Source organism: Myodes glareolus, chromosome 2 (genome assembly GCF_982192425.1).
Source record: "Myodes glareolus chromosome 2, mMyoGla1.1, whole genome shotgun sequence".
NCBI classification, from domain to species: Eukaryota; Metazoa; Chordata; class Mammalia; order Rodentia; family Cricetidae; genus Myodes; species Myodes glareolus.
The window spans coordinates 94,786,258-94,809,277 of NC_142027.1; the positions used below are offsets into that span (position 1 = coordinate 94,786,258).

General features: G+C 38.4%; 1 protein-coding gene across 2 annotated transcripts in view; it reads left to right on the top strand.

The window, feature by feature from the left end:
• The window catches only part of Prkdc (protein kinase, DNA-activated, catalytic subunit), a 165,153-nt gene that overhangs the window by 7,381 nt on the left and 134,752 nt on the right, over window positions 1-23,020 (top strand). For both annotated transcript variants that reach the window (XR_015737081.1, XM_048452450.3), the window contains exons 8-21: window positions 240-295; window positions 379-409; window positions 1,772-1,929; window positions 6,552-6,698; window positions 7,951-8,115; window positions 10,995-11,163; window positions 12,744-12,793; window positions 14,362-14,487; window positions 16,197-16,349; window positions 18,068-18,180; window positions 18,511-18,670; window positions 19,874-19,960; window positions 21,464-21,583; window positions 22,122-22,281. Coding sequence is in view for 1 of the 2 variants with exons in the window: in XM_048452450.3 (XP_048308407.3) it covers window positions 240-295; window positions 379-409; window positions 1,772-1,929; window positions 6,552-6,698; window positions 7,951-8,115; window positions 10,995-11,163; window positions 12,744-12,793; window positions 14,362-14,487; window positions 16,197-16,349; window positions 18,068-18,180; window positions 18,511-18,670; window positions 19,874-19,960; window positions 21,464-21,583; window positions 22,122-22,281 (1,695 nt within the window). In the remaining variant the exon portion in view is untranslated. The remainder of the gene's footprint in view (window positions 1-239; window positions 296-378; window positions 410-1,771; window positions 1,930-6,551; window positions 6,699-7,950; window positions 8,116-10,994; window positions 11,164-12,743; window positions 12,794-14,361; window positions 14,488-16,196; window positions 16,350-18,067; window positions 18,181-18,510; window positions 18,671-19,873; window positions 19,961-21,463; window positions 21,584-22,121; window positions 22,282-23,020) is intronic.

Below are 23,020 nucleotides of genomic sequence, written 5' to 3' on the forward strand. Positions count from 1 at the left end.
TTCCAAAGGTCCTGAGTTCAATTCCCAGCAACCACATGGTGGCTCACAACCGTCTGTAATGAGGTCTGGTGCCCTCTTCTGGCCTGCAGGCATACACGCAGACAGAATATTGTATACATAATAAATAAATAAATAAATACATAAATAAATAAAAGAAAAGCTGTCCCTTGCAAATTTTGATAAAGAGTGTAAATAGTGTTATGATGCTTTAACAGCCTTCTTTTGTTGTTATTCCCTAGATCCCCAGACTTCAAAGGAGATCTTTGGTTTCGCACTAAAAGCAATCCGTCCACAGGTAGTATTAGTATTTCTCTCTAAGTCTTTCACAGTTCGGACTTGTGATTTTCAAATAATGAATGATTTTTTTTTCTGCAATAGATCGAGATGAAGCGATATGCTGTGCCCTTGGGTAAGATTCTTTGTTTAAGAAAATAAGAGTTTAAATTAACTTAAGTTAACATCTTGAGTAAGGTTTTGTGTAAGCTACAATGAAGGCAAATACAAAAGTCTCTGATGTTTCACATGTAACTATTTACAGTGAAGCTTTAAGACTTCATTAAAGAAGACTAGTTTAAGCAATAAACTCTTAACTGGGATCACTTTCGTGCTACATGATTTAAACATACATATATTATAGATACATATATGTATACACCTCTATTTGTTAAGGGCTGACTAGATGGCCCAGTGAGTAAAGGTCCTTGACGTCAGGCTTAGTGAACTGAGCTCTATGCCCAGGGCTCATGTTGTGGCAGAATAGTGCTGGCTCCTGCAAATTGTCCTTTTGACTTGTGCAGGTACACACACGCAAACGCAATAATAATTTTTTTAAAAAAGAATACATATTTAATGTGAGTGTAATTCGAGTCAGTGATCAAAAATATGTTTGAAATCCATGTAGAAAAGAATTTTAAAAATATGTATGTTAGACTATTACTCAGGAGATTCAAGCTTTATTTTGTTATTGTTGTTGAGACATGGTTTCATGTTGCCTAAGGTGACTTTTTTCTTTTTCTTTCTTTTCTTTTCTTTTCTTTTTCTTTTTTCTTTTCTTTTTTTTTGATTTTTCAAGACAGGGTTTCTCTGTGTAGCTTTGGAGCCTGTTCTGGAACTCTCTCTGTAGACTAGGCTGGTCTCAAACTTTCAGAGATCCACCTGCCTCTGTCTCCTGAATACTGGGATTAGAGGTGTGTGCCACCACTGCCCAGTGCCTAGGGTGACCTTTAACCTCATTATATGGCTGATGACTTCTTTTTCCTAGTGCTGAGATTACAGACATGTGTACCATAACTTGTTTATACTATGTTAACTACTAAACCCATGCTAAGCAAGCACTCTACCAACTGAGCTGCTTCCTCAACCCATAGACTGCTTGATTTTGCTGTAACTGATGAATCCAGATCCTATTCCTGACCCTGTTTGGTGCCAGGTCATGAGCCTAAGTCAGTGTGGAGACTGGGAACATTAGAGGGCTCTTTGAGATCACCTGATTATTTTAGGGTAATGTACTCTGTTTGTGTTTTGAGATAGGGTCTCTCTACATAGACCTGCCTGTCCTGGAACTTACTGTGTAAACAAGGCTTGGCTCAAAGTCAGAGAGATCTGCTTGCCTCTGCCTCCTGAGTCTGAGTGCTTAAAGGTGTGCATCACTGTGCCTGGCTATATAAAATCTTTTTTTTTTTTTAACTTTTACCATATGTAGGAAGCTTTCTTAATTCTCTTTTCTGGCTTTTGTTGACCTGTTTGAAATGGAATGTTTTTGTATTTGCAGCTGGTCTACGCTTACTTACCCTGCATGCATCTCAATTTACTACCTGCCTCCTAGACAACTATATTACGCTATTTGAAGTACTGTCGAAGTGGTGCAGCCACACAAATGTGGAATTAAAGAAAGCCGCGCATTCAGCCCTGGAGTCCTTCCTGAAACAGGTACTTCAGATTCAACTTTGGTTAAAAGCTTCCCCGAAAGAGCTAAATTCCAATCTTGTGCCTACATATTTGAAAATAGTTGGTAACGTGATCCGTTAGTTCCTACAGCATCGACAGCAGAAAGCTTTGCTATTGCTCTGTCATGAGTGCTAGCTAGACCGAACCAAAGAGCCCGGATGACCTCAGGCTTGAGCAGAACTCTGTAGGGCACATTGGCTAGGTGCCGAGGAAGCGGCACATTGGCCTGCTTGGAGCAAAGTTTTGCTTGGAGCACTGTTAAAAATGGGTAAGTAGGGTCGGGCATAGTGGCGTACAACTTTAATCCCAGCATTCGGAGGCAGAGGCAGGCAGATCTCTGAGTTTGAGGCCAACTTGGTCTATATTGCACATTCCAGGATAGCTAGGGCCACATAGACTGTTCAAAAAAAGAAAGAAAGAGAAAGGATAAATCATAGTTAACTCCACAGGTTCTGAATGATTGCTTAGCTCCTTCTCATACTATGAGAGCTGGCCCTTAGGGAGGAGGCTTCCAGGTTAGGTACAGCTTCATCCCTCCAAATCCTGTGTCTGAAGTATATAGTGTCTTTAGCAATAGGGACTTCAGTTTCTTCAGTTTCTGGGAGGGCATCACCAACAGCCTATAATTGCTATTTGGGTCTCTTGGACTCTTCTGAACAACAATTAAAAATGACTATTCCCATCCCTAGCACTGGGATTTCTGTTAGTCTGTGGCTTTGAGAGGGGGAGCACTGTCAGCCTAAGTGGAGTACTTCATTTAAATTGGGTATGTGTGAAGCATAAAATCATGTGCCCCTGGCTTTTCAAACATCTGTAGTGTCATTTATCCTTCTCCCTCTAGACTGCCCTCCTTTCTACCTTCTTCCATTTTCCCCCTCATAGCATCTGTCTGTTCTCCTACCCTCTCTTCAGTGCCCCATACTCCATCCCTAGTCCCTCTTTACTCTCTTGGTATCTGTGGCTACTCCAGGTTATATATTCAGATTTAAAGATTCTGAACGAAAATCCACAAATAAGAGAAAACATGGAGCATTTGTCTTTCCAGTTTTTGTTTTCGTATTACTTAGTGCAATGTTTTCTGTTTCTGTTCATTGTCCTGCAAATTTCATTTTTCTTTATAACTGAATAGAATCATGTGCATGAACTACATTATCATTCTCCATTGATCAGTTGAGGGCATTTACTTTGTTTCCAGTCCCTAGCTACTGTGGCTGGAATGACAGCTAACGTGACTGAACAAGTATCTGAGGAACAGATGCCAAGGCCTTCGGGTTTCTGTTAACATGTCTCTAGAGTGAAAGAAATGCCAAAGCCAAACCTCTGGTCATATCACAGCGACATGGTAAACTTTGTAGGCCAGTATCCAACTTTCCCAAGTGGTTGTACCATTTTATCTTGCCACCAATAATAGTGTACATGAATCCTGGTTATCCTTTTTCAGCCAGACATGGTTTTATTATTTTATTGCGGTTTTAATTTAGCAGTTTAACTGGTCACTAGCCATTCTTAAACCTGGTTTTGCCAAGTTTTGTTTCCATATTTTATTCATTTTAAAATTTCGTTTGTATGTCTTTGTTTATTAGGGTTTCTTGTTGTTTGTTGGATTTGTGTGAGATAAGCTCTCCCTATGTATCCCTTGCTGGCCTGAACTGTGTAGACTTTGCTGACCTTTGTCAAAAGCACAGAGATCCATCTGCGTCTGACTCCTTCGTACTGGGATTAAAGGTGTATGCTGCCATCCCCAGCCTTTGGTTATGAGTTTTAAGAGTTTTTTACATATTCTTGATAAAAACCCTTTTCTGAGAGTGTTATAAATAAGTTTTCCTCTGTTGCTTACTTTTTTTGTTTAACAGCACATCTCTGAGTAGAAGTTTTAAATTTTCAAGAAGGATATCAAATTTAATAATTTAAAACTGGCTCCTTTTTCTGTTTATTTGTTTTTTGTTTTTTGAGACAGGGTTTTTCTCTGTGTACCCCTGGCTGTCCTGGAACTCATTTTGTAGACCAGACTGGCTTTGAACTCAGAGATCTGCCTGCATCTGCCTCCTAAGTGCTGGGATTAAAGGAGTGTACTATTGCCACCTGGCTCTGGCTTCTCCTTTGGATGCCCTGTAATTTTCTTCTGTTTTCTGTAGAAAGTTTTACAGTTTATAGTTTCTGCACTTATATTTGGGTCTGTAATCCATTTCGGATCACTCTTGTATATGGGCTAAAGCAAGAGTAATATTGCTTCATCCACTCCCGTTTGCTGTTCCCAGCACCACTTGAAAACAGTTTTTTTCTGTCCTCTTAACCTTTGTCAATAATTACTTGACTCGTGTAATCTTTCTGCACTCTTAATTTGCTGCATGAGTCTTACATTTCTTCAAGCTAGGTAGTAGGCGTCTGCCAACTTTTCTTCTTTTCCATTATTATTTTAGCTATGATAGGTACAATTTTGAATAGAGTATCCTATGGGAAAGAATTTTTTCTTTTTTTTTTCATTCAGTTTATATAAAGTTCCTATAAGAAAACATTGCGAGGGGGGCTGGAGAGATGGCTCAGAGGTTAAGAGCATTGCCTGCTCTTCCAAAGGTCCTGAGTTCAATTCCCAGCAACCAGATGGTGGCTCACAACCATCTGTAATGAGGTCTGGTGCCCTCTTCTGGCCTGCAGACATACACGCAGACAGAATATTGTATACATAATAAATAAATATTTAAAAAAAAAGAAAACATTGCGAGTTAGTTACATGCAGTTTAAATATGTATATGTGTATAGATATATACATATTTTTTAGTGTGTGTATGTATAAAGAAGACTAGGTATTTATGGTTTATGCTTGTTATCCTAGCCCAGGGAAGAGGAGGCCAGTCAGCTTGAGCTAATCAAAACAAAAAGCAATCAGCTAACCAACAAAAGTACAGAAAAGACTGTTCACATCTGATATCCTACAACCAAGAAAATAATCATTTCACGTTTTGGTGACCATTTTTTTCTCTCTTCCCTTTTTCTCCTGATACCTTTACATAAAGAAATAACTGTAATTTTTGTAGCTTCAAGGTTTTCCCAGCATTGAATGTTTTGCTAATAGTACATTGAGACTTACATGACTAATTTTTAATAGTAGTGTAATGTGTCATTATGAACCATGATGTTATAAATTGTCCTTTATCTTGTGGGATAATTATTTTTAAGTTTTTTGCTTTTATAAGTGAAAATAATTGGATAGAAGTCATGAAAAGGACAGAATCCAGTATTAGTGCAGACTTAAGTGATTAAATATCTTATGGTAATATGAAAATTTTTCTGGTGATTATGATTATCTGATTATTTTTTGGATGTTATTGTTTTGTTTTGCCAGAAGCTTTTATTCTTTAGCCCAGGATGACCTGAATCTAGGCCTTGAACTCTTAGCAGCCCTAGCAGTCAGCCTCCCAAGTGCTAGGATAAGTGTGAGCCACTATGGCTGGCTTAATTATTAACTTGGGAAACGTGTTCATAGCAGACTTTGTGGAAGAAAAACTTTCAAGCAGTATGTGATAATTCCATATCAGATACAATGCCTTTGAGAACAATGAGGGAGCGTATTGTTAAGTTAGTAATGGAAGTAGTGGATTTTCTCACTCTGCCTTTGCTAGTTACCTCGATTGTTTACACACTTGAGCAGAGTCTGTGCTAATATTAGGAAGGCTGATTTGAGCCCCCGTGTTCTTGACCATAGGCTGTTGTTTCCTGTCTGTGCTGCCTAGATCTTATGTCAGCCAGCTCGATACAAACGAGGGTCATCTGGGAGGAAGGAGTCATAATTGAGAAAATGCCTCTGTAAATTTGGCCCTTAGGCAAGTCTGCTGGGCATTTTCTTGACTGATATTTGATGTTGGAAAGCCCAGCTCTTTGTGGGCAGTGCCACCCTTGGCCTGGTGGTCCCGGGTGTATAAGAAAACAAACAGAGCAAGCCAGGTGAAGAAAGCTGGTGAGCAGCACTACTCCATGGCCTCTGCGTCACTTCCTGCCTCCACATTACTGTTCTGTTTGGGTTCCTGCCCTGACTTCCCTCAGTGATGTGAAGGTGTAAGCTGAAATAAACCCTTTCCTCCCAAAATTGTGTTTCATCATGATGTTTTTCACAGCAGCAGAATCCCTAAGACAACAATGATCTCAACTATCTTTTCTCTTCATGCACTTAGTTTTAATATCTTGTAGCTGGGTCTTAAAAAGACCTGAAATGGGTTTGATGGCTTAGTGGGTAAAGACGCCACTAAGTTCAATAACTGGGACACACTTGGTGGGAGTGCCATAGTTTGTCTTGCTACCTCCACACAAACACACTGTAGTATGTGTACCGACAAGAAGGTAAATAAATGTAGCTAAGAAAAATATTAAATGTGAAATGCCCTTTTTGATCATCTCCTTTTCCTTTCTTTTAGGAAAAATACATCACATACAAAATAGCCTTAGTTAAGAAACGGTCTTTTCTGAACCAATGTTAGCTAAGTACGTTGAAGCAGAGGGTTCTGACTAAAAGCAATCAAATATAATTATAATATTATATTAATAGTCATATTTGTTTAAGTCCTTTGGTTATTAAATGTTTCTAAAGAGCAATTGTCATAAAATTACAGATTTCATTTACTGTGGCAGAAGATGCAGAGTCACACAGGAGTCAACTGCAGTACTTTATGGAACAGTTCTATGGAATCATCAGAAATGCGGATTCGAACAACAAGGAGTTATCCATTGCTATTCGTGGATATGGACTGTTTGCAGGAGTATGATTCATTAGTTTACTGTATTTTATGTTTTTGGTTTTGCTTAATTATTTACAGGACTATAACACTGCATTTTTTAAATAGCGTGTTGTGCTTGTGTTGCTATTACTGGTACTTGTTCTACTAACAGTTCAATTTTCAGTGTTTACTGTGTACTACAGTGCATGCATTATCTCAGATCCCCATAGCTCACTGACAAGATGAGTTATTAGTCTATTTTCTACAAGAAAAAGCCAAGACCAAGAAATGTCAGCTAACTTATTAAGAGCTACCCTGAATTGGTAGAAAAAAAGACATAAATCTTATTTAGGGTTGATACATGCCTGTAATTCCAGTGCAGGAAACAGGCAAGGGAATTAATAGTTTGTGGCCAGCCTGGACTATATAGAACTCTAGGTCAGCCTAGGTCATCTAAACACATTTAGGAGATGGTTAACAACCTCAAAGTTCAGATACTAACAGACAAATAAAACTCCACATAAATTCAGTTCTGAATGCTAGAAACATTGTATTTTCATTTTTTACTCTGCAGCTCCCTATTTATACAGTAAAACTGTGGTTTTCATTTAAAGTTTTAGACAGATGCTCTTAGGACAGAAAGACATATTTAAGAAGACAGCTGTATTCCAACCTATAATCCAGGCTTCATGAAGCTAAGACAGGGAAAATTGCTACAGATGAAGAAGAGCCTGGGTTGCATACTAAATTCAAGGATAGCAAAAGCTTTACTCACCCCACCCCCCATAAAAGATACTATGAATAACTCCAGTTATTTCTGTGATAATTTGCTTCTAAGAAAACTAGTTTCCTGTCTCTTTTTCCATCAGTATCTTATTTCTTAGTCTTCTTTCTTTTCTTTCCCCTCTTCATTCTCTGTCTTTTATTCTTCATCTCCATTTGTTTGCTGTTTGCAGCTCTAATTCAGAGACAAGATAAGGCAGTGTGTGAGAAGTCTCCTGCTAGAGTGACAAGCCTTACAGGGCCAGTGCATAGCGAGACCTGCCTTTTAAACAGAGCCTAGACCATAGTTAACAATGTGTAGAAGTAACTCTTTAAGGTGGGAATATACATTTTTATGAAAAGCATAAGATACAGTATTTTATGTACAATAAGATAAGTAAACAGCTTGCTAATATTCAGCAGTTTAAATTACTTGGTAATATTCAGCAGTTTATAATCATGTGTCATAACATGACATTTTAAGTGCCTTTGTTTTAATGCTGATAATGTTTCTGTTTTGCCTTTCCTAAAGCCTTGCAAGGTTATAAATGCAAAAGATGTTGACTTCATGTACATTGAGCTCATTCAGCGCTGTAAACAGATGTTCCTCACCCAGACCGAAGCCAGTGAGGATCATGTTTACCAGATGCCGAGTTTCCTCCAGTCAATTGCAAGTGTTCTGCTTTACCTTGACACAGTAAGTGAAATTGTTACACCGAATATGGTTATAAGTACTTAATTCCTTCTCCACAAGTAATCTTTGTTGTTATTAATAAAAAGCACATGATTTCTTGGTTCAGTTATCAACTGTGGAGCTCCTTGATAGCAATATAAAATAAATGAATAATTCACCAGAAACTTGCTTGGTGATACTAATTTTTATTTTTCCAAACAGCAAAATTTAACAAGCACCTATTGTAACTGCTAATTCTTGAAACCAGCAGCATTGCTTATATCTGATCAGCTATCCCAAACTTATTAGTATTTCTTCTGACAGTAGTAAAAATGTCAAAGGACTGGTAAGCAACTACTAATGAAAGTTGTGTTTGTAGGCTAGCACCATAGTTGCTGTCTTAGAACCTCCCAGGTCGCTGGAAGGAAGGTATGGGAAGAAGTGAGGCTGCTGGAACTGTCAAGGGTTCCTCTTACTTCTGGCCCCATATTGGCTCCAAGACTGCAAAGTAACACAGAAGCTTCAGGGAGGCAGTAAAGGAGGTGGGACTCACAGGAATTGAAGCTGATGGAATTAGAGTGTGGCACTAGTGGTCATCAGGAACTAGGGGTGTCTTGATTGTCACATTGTTTAACCAGGTTTGGAATGCCACAGTTCTGAGCCAGGAACTTTGCGATTGTATTGTATAAAGTAAACCCAAGCAGGAACTGTAGCATGATGTGGGTGGGGGCGATAAAGAGGGAGTGACAGATATTTGAAGTCATCTACTGTTCTCTGAGCCTTCTCCTCTACGGAAGAACAGAACCGCTCTACAAGGAATTTTGATCAAATGTTGGTTCATTTAGTGTAGGTACACCTGTAAACCCAACAACATTTTATTTAGTTTTTGTGTCAATAGATTTTTGTTGTTATTATCTAAAGCAGGTTTACTAAAACTGTTTCCTTTCATGATTCTTTTTTGTGAGGGAAATTTTGATGCAATCCTGGGTATATAAAATAGTTCTACAGGGGCTGGAGAGATGGCTCAGTGGTTAAGAGCACTGATTGGTCTTCCAGAGGTCCTGAGTTCAATTCCCAGCACCCACATGGTGGCTCAAAACCACCTATAATGAGATCTGGTGCCCTCTTCTGGCCTACAGGCAGGATACTGTATAAAAAAATAAATCTTAAATAAATAAATAAATAGTTCTACAAATCAAACACTTTCTGATAATAAAGCATAGCTAAATTTATCCTAAAATAATTCTTTGGTTTCTGTTTTGTTTAATCATCTATTAAAGATGAAAGCAAATTTACATACTAATGAGATGGATTGCTTATACATAAAGATTTAAATCCTAGTTGACTATTTGCTGCTGTAGGTTGAGCAGTATCTTCAGTATTGTTCAGAGTTGATAAATGATTATACATCTACCAGTTCTGAGAATGCTTCTTGACATAAATGTGTATCCCAAAATAGCAGAAGTATATTTAGGGCCATTTCAGAACTGGAAATATTGTCCTAATCCCAAACCATAATTCATTTAATGATTTTTATAGTGAACCTTAAGTCAGAAACGTAAGCAGTTTTGTGGTTTTCTTCTTTTTAAAGATTTTATTTATGTTTGTATCTTATACATATATGAATATGTACCATGTGTTTGCCTGGTGTCCAGGGAGTCCAGAAGAATATACCAGATCCCCTGAAACTAGAAAGACAGTTATGAGTTACTATATGGGCTCTGGTAGCCAAATACTCTGTAAGTGTTTCCAACTGCTGAGTCACGTCTCTAGCTTCAGACAGCATCTTTTAAAGCCAAACATTCTAACACAGTATCATTTAAAGATACAGTAATTTACTACTTATTCGCTGAGGGATGATTAAAGTAAGAGGGAGTGGCGGAAGACCCTCCTACACCAGATGATGGAAAAATATCAAAAGAATTTATAATTAGCCATCATTTTCTTTAAGAGGGAAACAGCACAGTTTTGAATTTGAACTAAAGCGTCTCATCACCCATGGCCTGATGCAGAGTGTGTGTTCAGAACTAGGGTGTGGTAAAGTCATATGCTACAGCACAGACAAGCACCTCACAAACACCTTGGGTTTTTCATTTCTTAATTTTGTTAAAAATCTATTTTATGTATGGGTGTTTTGCTGCATGTATGTCCGGAGCACCATGTGCATGTCTTGTGCACCAGAGGCCAGAAGGGGGCATTAGATACCTTGAACCTGGAGTTACAGACAGGTGTGAGCTGCCATGTGGGTGCTGGGAATGGATCTCACTCTGGAGGAGCACCAGTGCGCTTCAACTCTGAGACATGGCTCCAGCCCCACACCACATGTTCTTTATATGTTTGATTTTTTTTAATTAACTTTTAATTTGGATATTTGGAAATGTCTTACTATTCTAATATATCTCGTGATATATCAGGTTCTGATATATCCCCATTGGATTATATAACACAGTTGAAGACTGGAGTTGCATATATTCTGTGGATCTGAATTCAGGTTCTCATTCACTTTATTGACTGAACTATCTTCCCATCTCCAATACATTAGGTATCCTAGAGTAGATTTATGGACAATAATAATCTTAAAAAACAACAACAGAAAAATAGAAGACGCTGGAATCTAGAGCAGGAAAAATAGTATTAACTTTTCTATCCTTCTAAAAGATTCTGCTTGCTGCTTAGGATAGAATTGTGCTGTAAATACCACTCAGTTTGTTATGCTTTATTCTGGTAGCTGCAACAGTAAGTGTTAAGTTTGATAGCTAAGATTACAAGTCAGTTTTCATTTACCTGTGGCTACTTCAGTTCTAATAAATTTGATTATATATGTATATATTCAATGTAATATATATATTGTTCTTACATTTATTCCCTGTACTAATTTTGAGTTTTTTCTCCATTTTTGGTAGGTTCCTGAAGTATATACTCCTGTTCTGGAACATCTCATGGTGGTACAGATAGACAGTTTCCCTCAGTACAGTCCCAAAATGCAGTTGGTGTGTTGTAAAGCAATAGTAAAAGTTTTCCTGGCCTTAGCAGAAAAAGGACCAGTTCACTGGAATTTCATTAGTACTGTGGGTAAGCTTGCCATTTTCATTCTTACTGTGGTAAATGCTGAAAGACTTAACATGTTAGTTGATATATTCATAGAAAATCTGGTTTCCTAATTTTTTGTGTACATAGTACTTTTAGAGAACTTTTCAATCTGATGAATCAAAATCTTTTTCATTATTAGAACTTAGAGTCAGTGGTACCTACTATTCTTCTTTAAACAGAATCTTTCACCAGGAGGTAGTGGTGCATGCCTTTAATCCCAGCACTCGGGAGGAAGAGACAGGCGAATCTCTGTGAGTTTGAGGCCAGCCTAGTCTACAGAGTGAGTTCCAGGACAGGCTCCAAACCTACAGAGAAACCCTGTTTTGAAAGAAAAGAAAAAAAAACCCACACATTCTTTCATTTATTTTTTTGACAATTTCAAGCATGTAAGCAGTGTCTTAGTTACTGTTCTATTTCTGTGAAGAACATGGTGACCAAGGGTACCTTTTATAAAAGAGAACGTACAGTTTCAGAGTTAGTCCACGTCTTCATGGCAGGGAACATGGTGCTGAAGGAGTATCTAAGAGCTCACATCTGATCCATAAGTTTAGTCAGAGAGGGGACTCGGGGCCTGGCAAGGGATTTTCTAGTCTCAAACTGCACCTCCCGGGACACACCTTCTCCAACAAGGCCACACCTTCTAATCCTTCTCACACAGTTCCACTAACTGGGGTTCAAACATCCAAACATGAATGAGCCTATGGGTGTCATTCGTATTTAAACCACCACAACCCCCAGCTTTTTCTCCCTCTCACACTAACTCCTTCATGTTCTCTCCTTATTTTGTTGTTAATAGCCCACTGGGTCCAATTGGTGCAGCCTGTTGTAGTGCTGACTAATCTTGTTGACTGGGTTCTGTGCAGATGGTAATAGCTGCATTGAGTTTGTAGATACAATGGTCATGTCATGTCTGGAGGGTAGCATTTCATAGCACCCCTACACGTCCTCTTGCCCTTACATCCATTTCACCCTTCTTCCAAGATATTCCCTAAGCCTTGGGGTAGTGATGGTGATGATGTTTGAGGCCGAGAACTTAATTATCAGCACCTTGACTGGTTTTTGAGCCTCTGCATTAACTGGTGCCTACTGCCAAGAGACATTTCTCTATAAAACTTTAGGGAAGATGCAGTGCATTCAGAGTCATGTGGCCGTACACAAGCATAAATATTTAAAAGACAGTTTTATAATAGGTACATTTATCAAAGTAATGGTAGTAGAGTTTTCCCCAGGGCCTGAGCAATAGACATTTTGCCAAGAAACCTTTTTTTTAAGCATCTTTGACTTCTGAATTTATTCTTATTTTATTTTAGACAGGGTCTCATTGTGCAGCCTGGGCTAACTTTGAGCTCCATAGTTGTCCAGCCTCTACTTCCTAAATGCTGGGATTATAGATGTGTGTTACCATACCCACTTTAGTTTCTGACTCTCAGTATTTCAGAATTTAAAACTAAAGATAGTAAAAAAAATTTCAAAAAAGAAATTAAGAGGTAAAATGTTTTTTTATTGAGTGATTGTGTTTCTCAGTGTTTTCTTCATCATTCTTTCATTTTTTTCATTTTCAGTGCATCAAGGTTTAATTAGAATATGTTCTAAACCAGTGTTCCTTCAAAAGGTAAATTCTGAATCTAAAGTTTTAAAAACTGGTGTTATCACTGGATGTTAGAAACAAGTGTTTTAGGCTGGGCAGTGGTGGTGCACTGCACTCCTTTAATCCCAGCACAAGGAAGACAGAGGCAGGCGGATCTCTGAGTTTGAGGCTAGCCTGGTCTACAGAGTGAGTTCTAGGACAATCAAGGCTACACTGAGAAGCCCTGTCTTGAAAAATCAAAAAGAAAAAGAAACAGTGTTTAGCATGTAAATGTATTAAAAACCTTTCTTTTTTTTTAACTTTCACTACCCTTTTCTTGAGACAAAGTCTCCAGTATTCCATGTTGGCCCATGCTGGCTTTAAACTTGATATGTAGCCAAGAATCACTTTGAACTCCCAGTATTCTTTTCTGTAATTCATAAATGTTAGGATTATAGGTGTGCACCAGTATGCCGCGTTTATGTAGTGCTGGTGATTGAGGCCAGGATATGTGTGTACTAGGCGAGCAATCTACCGACCAAGCCACATTTCTAGCTTATTCATGTCTTACATTTTGAAATTTCATGTATAAAACCAGCCTATTAGATGAATATACTTCTAAGGAATAAAATTATGTTACATACACTTTGTAACATGAATTCTAATTGTTCTTAATAAAAACCCAGAGTGAGATATTAGGGGGTGAAAGCTGAGAGATCCAAGAAGCAGAAGAGCCAGTCACTAGACAGACCTTTTACCTCTGCCAATGCTCAGACCAAAGGCTTGATCCTGTCCTCAGGCTGTGTCCTCAGGCTGCGTCTCCAGACTGCATCTGTCTCCACCGCACCTCAAACTACACTGAGCTCTCATCTTCTCTCACTTTATATTCTTCTCTGTGCAGCCATATCCCTTCCAGTGTCCACCTCCCTAGTGCTGGAATTAGAGGCTTAGGACTCCCAACTGCTGGGATTAAAGGTGTGAACCATCACCACCTGACCTCTAGTGGCTTACCTCTTCACTCTGATCTTCAGACAAGCTTTATTTGTTAAACACAAAATATCACTGCAACACTTTAAATTTTTCTTCGTGTGTGTGTGTGTGTGTGTGTGTGTGTGTGTGTGTGTGCGCGCGCACGTGCATGTGTGTGTGCATGCTTGTGGAGGTCAGAAGAAACACTCAGGATTTAGTTCTCTTCCACCATATGGGTTCCAGGAATAGAACACAGGTCATCAGGCTTGATAGCAAATGGCTTTACGTGCTGAGGCATCTTCCTGTTCCTGTTACCTACATCTTTACAAAGAAAGCTGTTTTTTTTTCTCTTATAATCTAGGAAATGTTATAAAAGTGTGTAGAATTTAGAGGAGCACGAATGGAATGAGAGATCGGATCACATGAGAGGAGGGATGATTTGTAGTGGACTTAGAAGGTGTATTGACTACAGATACTGACTTAACCTTTTTAGTCTTTTATTCTCTTGTCTTTCTTCAATTTATTGCAGAAGTTGTATTGGTTGCTATTTTAGTTTAGAAAATTCTGTTAACGTTGTTTGTGTTCTGACAGCAGCTGTCTCATATGTCTACCAATCAATAATGGATTGTTTTCTTCCTCTCCAGGATGTTGAGTCTAAGTCTGATAACCAATGGGCCTCAGGGGAAGTCAGAACGGGCAAGTGGAAAGTGCCCACATACAAAGACTATGTGGATCTTTTTCAGCATCTTTTAAGCTGTGACCAGATGATGGTAAGAATTTTAAATGTGTATATTTTTATTACTCTTCCTTATCTGGGAACTTATTAGTGTGGCAGTCAGAGGACAAATTTTAAGAGTCAGTTTTGTCCTTTCACTGAGATCAAACTCAGGTTGCAAGGCTGGGGACAAAGGCCTTTTTTTACTTAGCCGCCTCTCTAACCTTTTTGTTGTTGTTGTTGTTATGTTTTGTTTTGGTTTTGGTTTTTGAAAGAGGGTCTAACGTGGTTCAAACTTTGTATGTAGCTAAGAATCACCTTGAACTCCTGATAAAATTTCAAAGCTAGCCAGGTGGTGGTGGCGCACACCTTTAGTCCCAGCACTTGGGAGGCAGAAGCAGCCTGTGAGTTCGAGACCAGCCTGGTCTACAAGAGCTAGTTCCAGGACAGGCTCCAAAGCCACAGAGAAACCCTGTCTCGAAAAACAAGCAAACAAAGAGCTATTAAAATACTCTATTTCTCTACTTGAGACTCCACTAAATCAATACCAACCCAAACCAAGCAGACAAGACACCATGTCTCAGAAACACAAAACAAAACATCTCCATAGTTACCGAGGTGTCTTTCTCAGGGTTTCTGTGCTGTGATAAAACACCGTGATCAAAACAGCTTGAAGAGGAAACGGTTTATTTCATGTGACTTTTCCACATCATAGTTTATCCCTGAGGGAAGTTAGGACAGGGACCCGCAGGCAGGAAGCAGAGCAGAGGTCATGGAGGCTGCTTACTGGCTTGTTACTCGTGGCTTGCTCAGCTTTTTTTTATCCTGCATGTTCACTTACCCAGGGGTGGTCCTGCCCACAGTTATCTGGGCCCTCCCACTGTATCATCAATTATAAATCAAGAAAATACCCTACCTACAGATTTGCCTACAGGTCAGTCCTTTGGAGGCATTTTCTCAATTACAATTCCTTCTTCCCAGATGACCCTACCTTGCATCAAGTTGACATAAAAACTAGTAAGAACATATGTAAGACATTTCAGAATTTCGTTTTACTAACTTTCAAAAGTTCTTAAAGCATATTTAAAATAGTGTAAGTCAAGGCAGTTAAAAGTAAAACCAGAATAAGTAAAACGAGGGCTAGTGATATCACTCAAGACTAGAGCATTTGTCTAACATGCAAACAAATCCTGGGTTTTTCTTCAGCATTGCAAAAGCAAATTCGTTTTTAAAAATCTTGCTCATAGCAGGACGGTTATGGTCCTCTCTCCCCCATTTAGTCTACCCCTCTTGCTTTAGCTATTTCTTTCTCTGTCTTCCCTTCTTCTTTGCTCCTCCACCCACTCTTCCTCCTGGGAATTAAACCCAGGGCCTTGAGTGTGCTAAGCACATTCTTTCACTGTTGTCTTTGCTGAGTGGATAAAATCAAGCTCATTTAATAATTCTGAGGGGTTGGTGTGCATTAGTTAATTATATCACTTGTATTAGAATAATGCCTCTTGAGTAATACACCCTGGTCTACAGAGCAAGTTCCAGGATGGGCTCCAAAGTTATACAATGAAAGACATCTTTTTTGTGTTTTGTTTGTTTGAGACAGGGTTTCTGTGTGTAACAGCCCAAGCTGATCTGGCTTAGCTCTGTAGACCAGACTGGCCTTGAACTCAGAGATCCACCTGTCTGCCTCCTAAGCGCTGGGATTAAAGGCATGTGCCACCACCACCTGGGCACAGATTTTGAAGTCTTTAAATTTTTCTTTATTTACAGGATTTTATTTTAGCAGATGAAACATTTCTCTTTGTGAATTCCTCCCTTAAAAGTTTGAATCATTTACTCTATGATGAGTTTATAAGATCAGTTTTGAAGATTGTGGAAAAATTGGATCTTACACTGGAGAAACAGACTGTTGGAGAGCATGAGGTTAGAAATTTTTTTCAACAATAATTTTGCATTGTTTAAATGCCAACTCTTTGCATGCTCAGGACCATACTACATCTCTAAGGGAGAAAGGAAAATGGGATTCTTTGCAATGATATGTGCCATAGGTGCTTTTCTGTTGCATATGACCCAATGCATAGAATGTGTTACCAACAGATTATTCAAAAAGTGATTTGTGTGCATAGTATGTATACTGTTTTTTTTTCTTTTTTTTTTTTTACTCAGGCGTGGTACCACTTGTCTGTTAACAACATTTGAGAAGGCAGGAATATGATGAGTTCAAGGCAAGCCTGGGTTATCAAATGAGAATCTGCCTCAGTAAACCTTCATGTGGCCAGCACTCATGCTAGGTGGCTCACAACTACCTGTGGTTCCGCCTCCAGGGAATCCAGCACCCTCTTTTGGCCTCTACAGGCACCCATACATACATAATATATCATAGACAGAAACACACACACAAATGAAAGTAAAAATAAGTCTATTTTTAAGACTATTCAGCTAAGCTGACTGGACATGGTGTCTCCTTGTAATTCTGGCACTGTGAAAGTTGAGTTAGTAAGATTGCCAGGAATCCAAAGCCATCCTGGACTATGTTAGCATGTACTGTAGGGTTAAAACCTGCTTCAGACACACATAAACAAATGCGTACAAACCATTCCTAAAGATTCTTCCTGGAACCAGTATCAGCAAGCTCACGTACAATTTAGAACACACCTGTCATTGCTAACCTTAGCCACTTCCCTTTGTTTGATGTTGTCACTTGTCACTTGCCACTTCCGTTACAGCCAGGCTCCCAGTCATTTGCAGATTTTTACGCTAGTTTTGTTTCATCTGAAACCGAGTCCCACTATACAGCGTAGACTGAGCATTTCCCCTAAGTGCTAGGCTTATAGGTATGCACTACCATACTCGGTTTTTGTTTTTCACTAGTTGTTTAATAGTAGAACCTGCGTACGAAAATTATGTCTGATTACAAATTTGATAAAACAAACTTAAAAATATGCTAAAAAAATGAACTGGATATGGTCTTATCTGCCTGAATTATAGATTTTGGGAGACTGAGTAGAAAGATAAGGAGTTCAAAGCCAGCCTGGACTATGTAGCAAATTTGAGGCTCATCTGGTTACATAGTAAGACCCTGTCTCAGAAAAAAAAGTGCATACGTAAATAAAATAAAATGTATTTTCTGAAAATAAGTATCTTTCATTTGCTTTAATCCCATGCATTATTCTCTTATTTAGTAATTAGAAACCCATGAGTCCTTATTGATACTTTCTCCTTTTTGAAGTTTGTCTGTCAAGGTGTGGTCATCATTTTTAGAAGATAGCACTTCCTTTATGTTGGCTATAGTGTTGCTGGTTTCCAACCCTTGGGAGGCAGAAGCAGTACGACTGTCAGGAGTCCAAGGTTAGCTTGGGCTACAGAGTAAAACCTTGTCTCAAAAACCTTTTAAGATAAGAAAACAATATCCTCCCACCTTGTATTTTGTATTTGCCCCATTCTTTCTTGTGAGTCTTTTGGTTTACTGCTTCTATAATTCCCATTGTTCTTAAAATGTAAACCCTTGAGGACTCGATTATGTCTTCCTCACTTCTGCATTCTTTCCTTATAAATCATTTCTATGCGACAATTTTATTGGAACGTTATTTGTTGAATGATGTGTTAAATAGAACAATTCTTGCTTTGGGACAATTTTTCAGGATGGAAGCACAACTGGTGTTTGGGTGATACCAACTTCAGATCCAGCTGCTAATTTGCAACCTACTAAACCAAAAGATTTTTCAGCTTTCATTAACCTGGTGGAGTTTTGCAGGTATTTGTAGAATTTTAATTCTTTAAGAATGTATCAGTTTATTACCCCTAACAGAAGTGACCTCTTATATAAATGTAAGAGTTGAAATCATCTAAAATTGCTTCTGCCAACCTTTAAAATATTCTTAGCAGTAGACTTAGCTTTTTTATTTTTCTAAAAAGTTGGAAGACCTCAGGCAGGAAAAAAGGAGCATATATATCTTTAAAGGTATTGCGATGTCAAAAAATGTGATAAGTGGAATTGTCTATCATTTTTAATATCTCATAATTTTAAAGCTGAATAAGAATTAATAGAATGAAAATTTCTTCCTTAAATATTTTGTTTTTATAGGGAGATTCTTCCTAAGAAACAGATAAGACTTTTTGAGCCATGGGTATACTCATTTGCATATGAGTTAATTTTACAGTCTACACGGTTGCCACTCATCAGTGGTTTCTACAAGTTACTTTCTATTGCAGTGAAAAATGCCAGGAAAATAAAATATTTTGAGGTAAGTGTTTCTGGGGACCTGAACAATTCTTACGTTTCTTTTAAACTTGTATAAGCTTACTGGGAAGGTGCTTATAAAATGTGTGCATATGGCATATGTAGTTTTAAAGTCTAGTTTACTTTTTTATTTCTTTTTTTTTTTTAAAGATTTATTTATTTATTATGTATACAACATTCCTTCCATGTATGCTTGCATGCCAGAAGAGGGTGCCAGATCTCATTATAGATGGTTGTGAGCCACCATGTGGTTGCTGGGAATTGAACCCAGGTCCTTTAAAAGAGCAACCAAGTGCTCTTAACCACTGAGCTATCCCTCCAGCCTCTTAAAGTCTAATTTTAATAATTGAAAAACTGGTATGTAAATGTTAATTCGAAGACTCTTAAAAGATTTTTAGCATTTTCTTCTTTTTGTATCCTTGTTTTCTTTAAAATTATTATTTTGTTTTATCAGGACAGGGTTTTTCTTTATTAACAGCCCTGACTGACCTGGAACTTCTTTGTAGACCAGGCTGGCCTTGAACTCACAGAGTCCACCTGCCTCTGCCTCCAAGTGCCTGACTTCTACTCTGATTTTTGTTTTGTTTTGTGTTTCAAGACAGAGTTTCTTTGTGTAACAACCTTGCTGTCCTGGAACTCACTTTATACACCAGGGCTAGCCTCGAACTCACAGAGATCTGCCTACCTCAGCCTCCCAAGTGCTAGGATTAAAGGCATCTACTCTGATTCTTAAATACCTTTGTGAGAGTCTTCTAATTCAGAGTGATTCTGTCACCAAAGTATTACTCTAGAGGCCTCAAGTTTTCTTAAGACTTAACTAATCAGAGGCCCCTCAGGCTGCAGACATCTGTGTTACTAACCCTTTAAGTGACTTGGTGCCCTGAAATTTGGGGATGACTTAGGTTGTAAAGCTGAGGTTCTTGTTGGTCACACAGAAGCCTGGGGTGTAACCAACATTGTTTTTCACTGGAAGATGAGGAAAGGATGGAGTTAGCCATTGTGTATGGCTTTTGGAAAGGCCTCAACCTTCTCCCCTACTCTCTTTCTACCGGGATGCATCCTGGAACTGAGTCTCCATCTTCTCCGAACTATAATGTGGGGACATAAAATGGATTCATCCTCTGGGCAAAGATTGAGAACTGGCAGATACGGGTGTGGAAGTACTTGATTCTTGCTTAGCATACTAATTTGCTATTTTATTTGACAGGGAGTTAGCCCAAAGCGTCTGAAGCATTCTCCTGAAGATCCAGAAAAGTATTCTTGTTTTGCTTTATTTGAAAAATTTGGCAAAGAGGTAATATTTAAGTATTCTATCTTAATGTATTTCAGGATATTCTTAAATTAATGCATAGTGAAAAAATTCTAATGATTATCAGTGACATAATTTTTTTTAAGTTTGGTTTGTCTCTTTGTTTGTTTGAGACAGGGTTTCATTGTGCAGCCTTAACTGACTTGGAGCTCACTATGTAGACCAGGCTATCCTTGGATTCATAGAGCTCTGCTTGCCTCTGCCTCCTTGAATGCTAGGATCAAATGGGAGTGCCATCATGTCAGCTTTTTTTTTTTTCGATAGAATACATTTCTGTGTGTTTATGGGTGCTTGGGTGTCATGGTACACATATGGATGTTAGATGATAAATTGCAGGTAGCAAGCACCCTTACTCACTGAGCCTTCTCACTGGCCTTGAAAATTGGTTTCTTAAATTCAAATCGGGAGCAACTGAGGTTTTGTGTATATTCTTGATTAATGGGTTTTGGGGTGTTTTTTTGTTTTTGTTTTGTTTTTGATTGGTTGTTTTGCTGTTTTTTGTTTGTATTTTGAGACAGGGTTCCTCAGTGTAACAGTCCTGGCTGTTCTGGAATTTGCTTTGTAGACCAGGCTGGCATTGAACTCACTGAGATCCTCCTGCCTCTGCCTCCCAAGTACTGGGATTAAAGGTGTGCCACCTCCACCTGGCTGTTGTTTTTGTTCTTCATGTTTACTTGTTATCTGTGTGTGTGACACGTGTGATGGTCAGAGAACAGCCTGTAAAAGCCCATTTTCTTCCACCCTATGTGACCTGGGTGTCAAATTTATATTGTCAGACTTGATAGCAAGTACTTTGACTTGTGAGGAATTTCCTGGCCTTAGTTACTTTTTGTGACAGGGTCTTGAAATATAGCCAAGGCTACCCTTGAGCCTGTGTTCCTCTCTCCTCAGGCAGGTAAGCATTTGGATGACAGGCTTTTCTTGGTAGTAAGGTCTTTTAAAAACTTAAACAAGAAATCGCTGCTTCAAAAGTCTCTGGAGGGGGCAGGAGAGATGACTTAGTGGATAAGAGCACTAGTTGTTCTTCCGGAGGACATGAGTTCAGTCCCAGAACCCACATGGCAGCTCACCATTTTCTGTAACTCCCGTTCCAGGGTACCCAACACCCTCATATAGATATACATGCAGGCAAAACCCCAATACAGCACATAAATTTAAAAAAAAAAAACTCTTGAATTTTTGGAAATAATTCAGCTGAGTGATGACAACTCAAATATAGTTCTTATTGTCCTATATTAATAAATAATTGTTGATAATAATGGCTTTCATTACAATACTTTTGTATCTAACTGTAATGTACTTTGATCATACCTCACCCCTTTCCTTCGCTTTTCATATAAGGGGAATCAGTACTTAAGTGAACTTTTTCTGAGAATTAGCGTTTTGTTTTGTAATCATGACAAATAAAGGCTACATGGTGTTTTTTCACACTTTAGAATTGTAAGCTATATTCAGATACACAACTTGTTTGTGTTTTTTCTTGTTAAGGTATCAGTTAAAATGAAGCAGTACAAAGATGAACTTTTGGCCTCCTGTTTAACCTTTGTTCTGTCCTTGCCGCATGACATCATTGAACTTGATCTTAGAGCTTATGTTCCTGCATTGCAGGTAGGTGCATTTTCTTACTTTTATCACTGCTTTGTTTACTAGAAGACTTGGAAATATCAAGATTAAATCAGGGGGTTACCTAGCAGCCTCTGTTTGAACACTTCTAGCTGTGAGGCTTTGAGTATCAGCGGTATCTCTGCTCCTCCTTTACAAATTGACCTGAGAATTAGGTCTTACATGTGCTGAAAGCCTGCAGTAAATCCCCAACCATGGGCCATTTTCCCTTGTTTTCCTCTGGTATTTTACAACCTTTAGTAGTGTCTAGGGGCTAGCAATAAAAACGTACCCATTAGAAACCATAAAATAGGGCTGGAAAGATAGCTCAAAGGTTAAGGGCTGTTCTTCCAGAGGTCTGAGTTCAATTCTCAGCAACCTCATTATGATGAAATTTGATGCTCTCTTCTGGTGTGCAGACAAAATGCAGACAGAACACTGTATACATAATAAATAAATTTAAAAAAACTGTAAAATAATTGTTTTTTGTTTCTGTAAGTTTTAACTTCCTGTTTTAATTTTTCTTGTTTGTATTGACATATAGATGGCCTTCAAACTGGGCCTGAGCCATATGCCTCTGGCAGAAATAGGTCTGCATGCCCTTGAAGAATGGTCGGTTCACATTAATAAGTCTGTAATGCAGCCTTTCTACAAAGACATTCTCCCCTGCCTTGATGGATACCTTAAAACTTCAATCTTGTCAGGTAAGTTTTATAGAAATCTGGATGAGTATCATAAATAAAATTGCAGTGATAACAAAGTTGGACTATTAGTATTTTTTTAACTTGTGAAGTTTCAACATAGAATATTCATAATGTGTTTGATTGATTTTCTTTCAGCTTGTCATTTCTTGATTAATTTGTTAATATTTTATAAACTGGAAGGAAATTGAAGTGGGGTTTTTTTTGAGATTATAATTTAACTACAAGATTACTTCCTTTCCTTTTCTCCCTCCAAATCCCCCAATATGCCCTTCTCCACTCTCCTTCAAATGCATGGCCTCTTTTTTCACTAACTGTTATTACATGCAGTTATGTATATGTACATATGTACATACATGTATATTCCTAAGTATAACCTGTTGTTTATATAATGTTACTTGTATGTATATTATCATGGCTGACCATTTGGCACTGAACAACGAATTGTGTGCTATTCTTTGGTAAGACCACCCCTCCCAGCTTTTCTCAATTGCATGAAGTTCTTTTTACAGGGTTGAAGCCATGTGGACTTTTCTCTGTTCTGTTTCGCATATTTGTTGATGGAATTCTTATTCAGTTAATATTAGGCCAATCATGTTGGTGAAGTCTTTATGGGTGTGGCTTCTGATATTGCTAGGTGACATGATATCATAGATAACTCCCTGATCCTCTGGCTGTTAGAATCTCTCTGCCCTCTTTTCTACGGTATTCCCTGAGCCCTTAATGTGGTCGTATCTGTTGG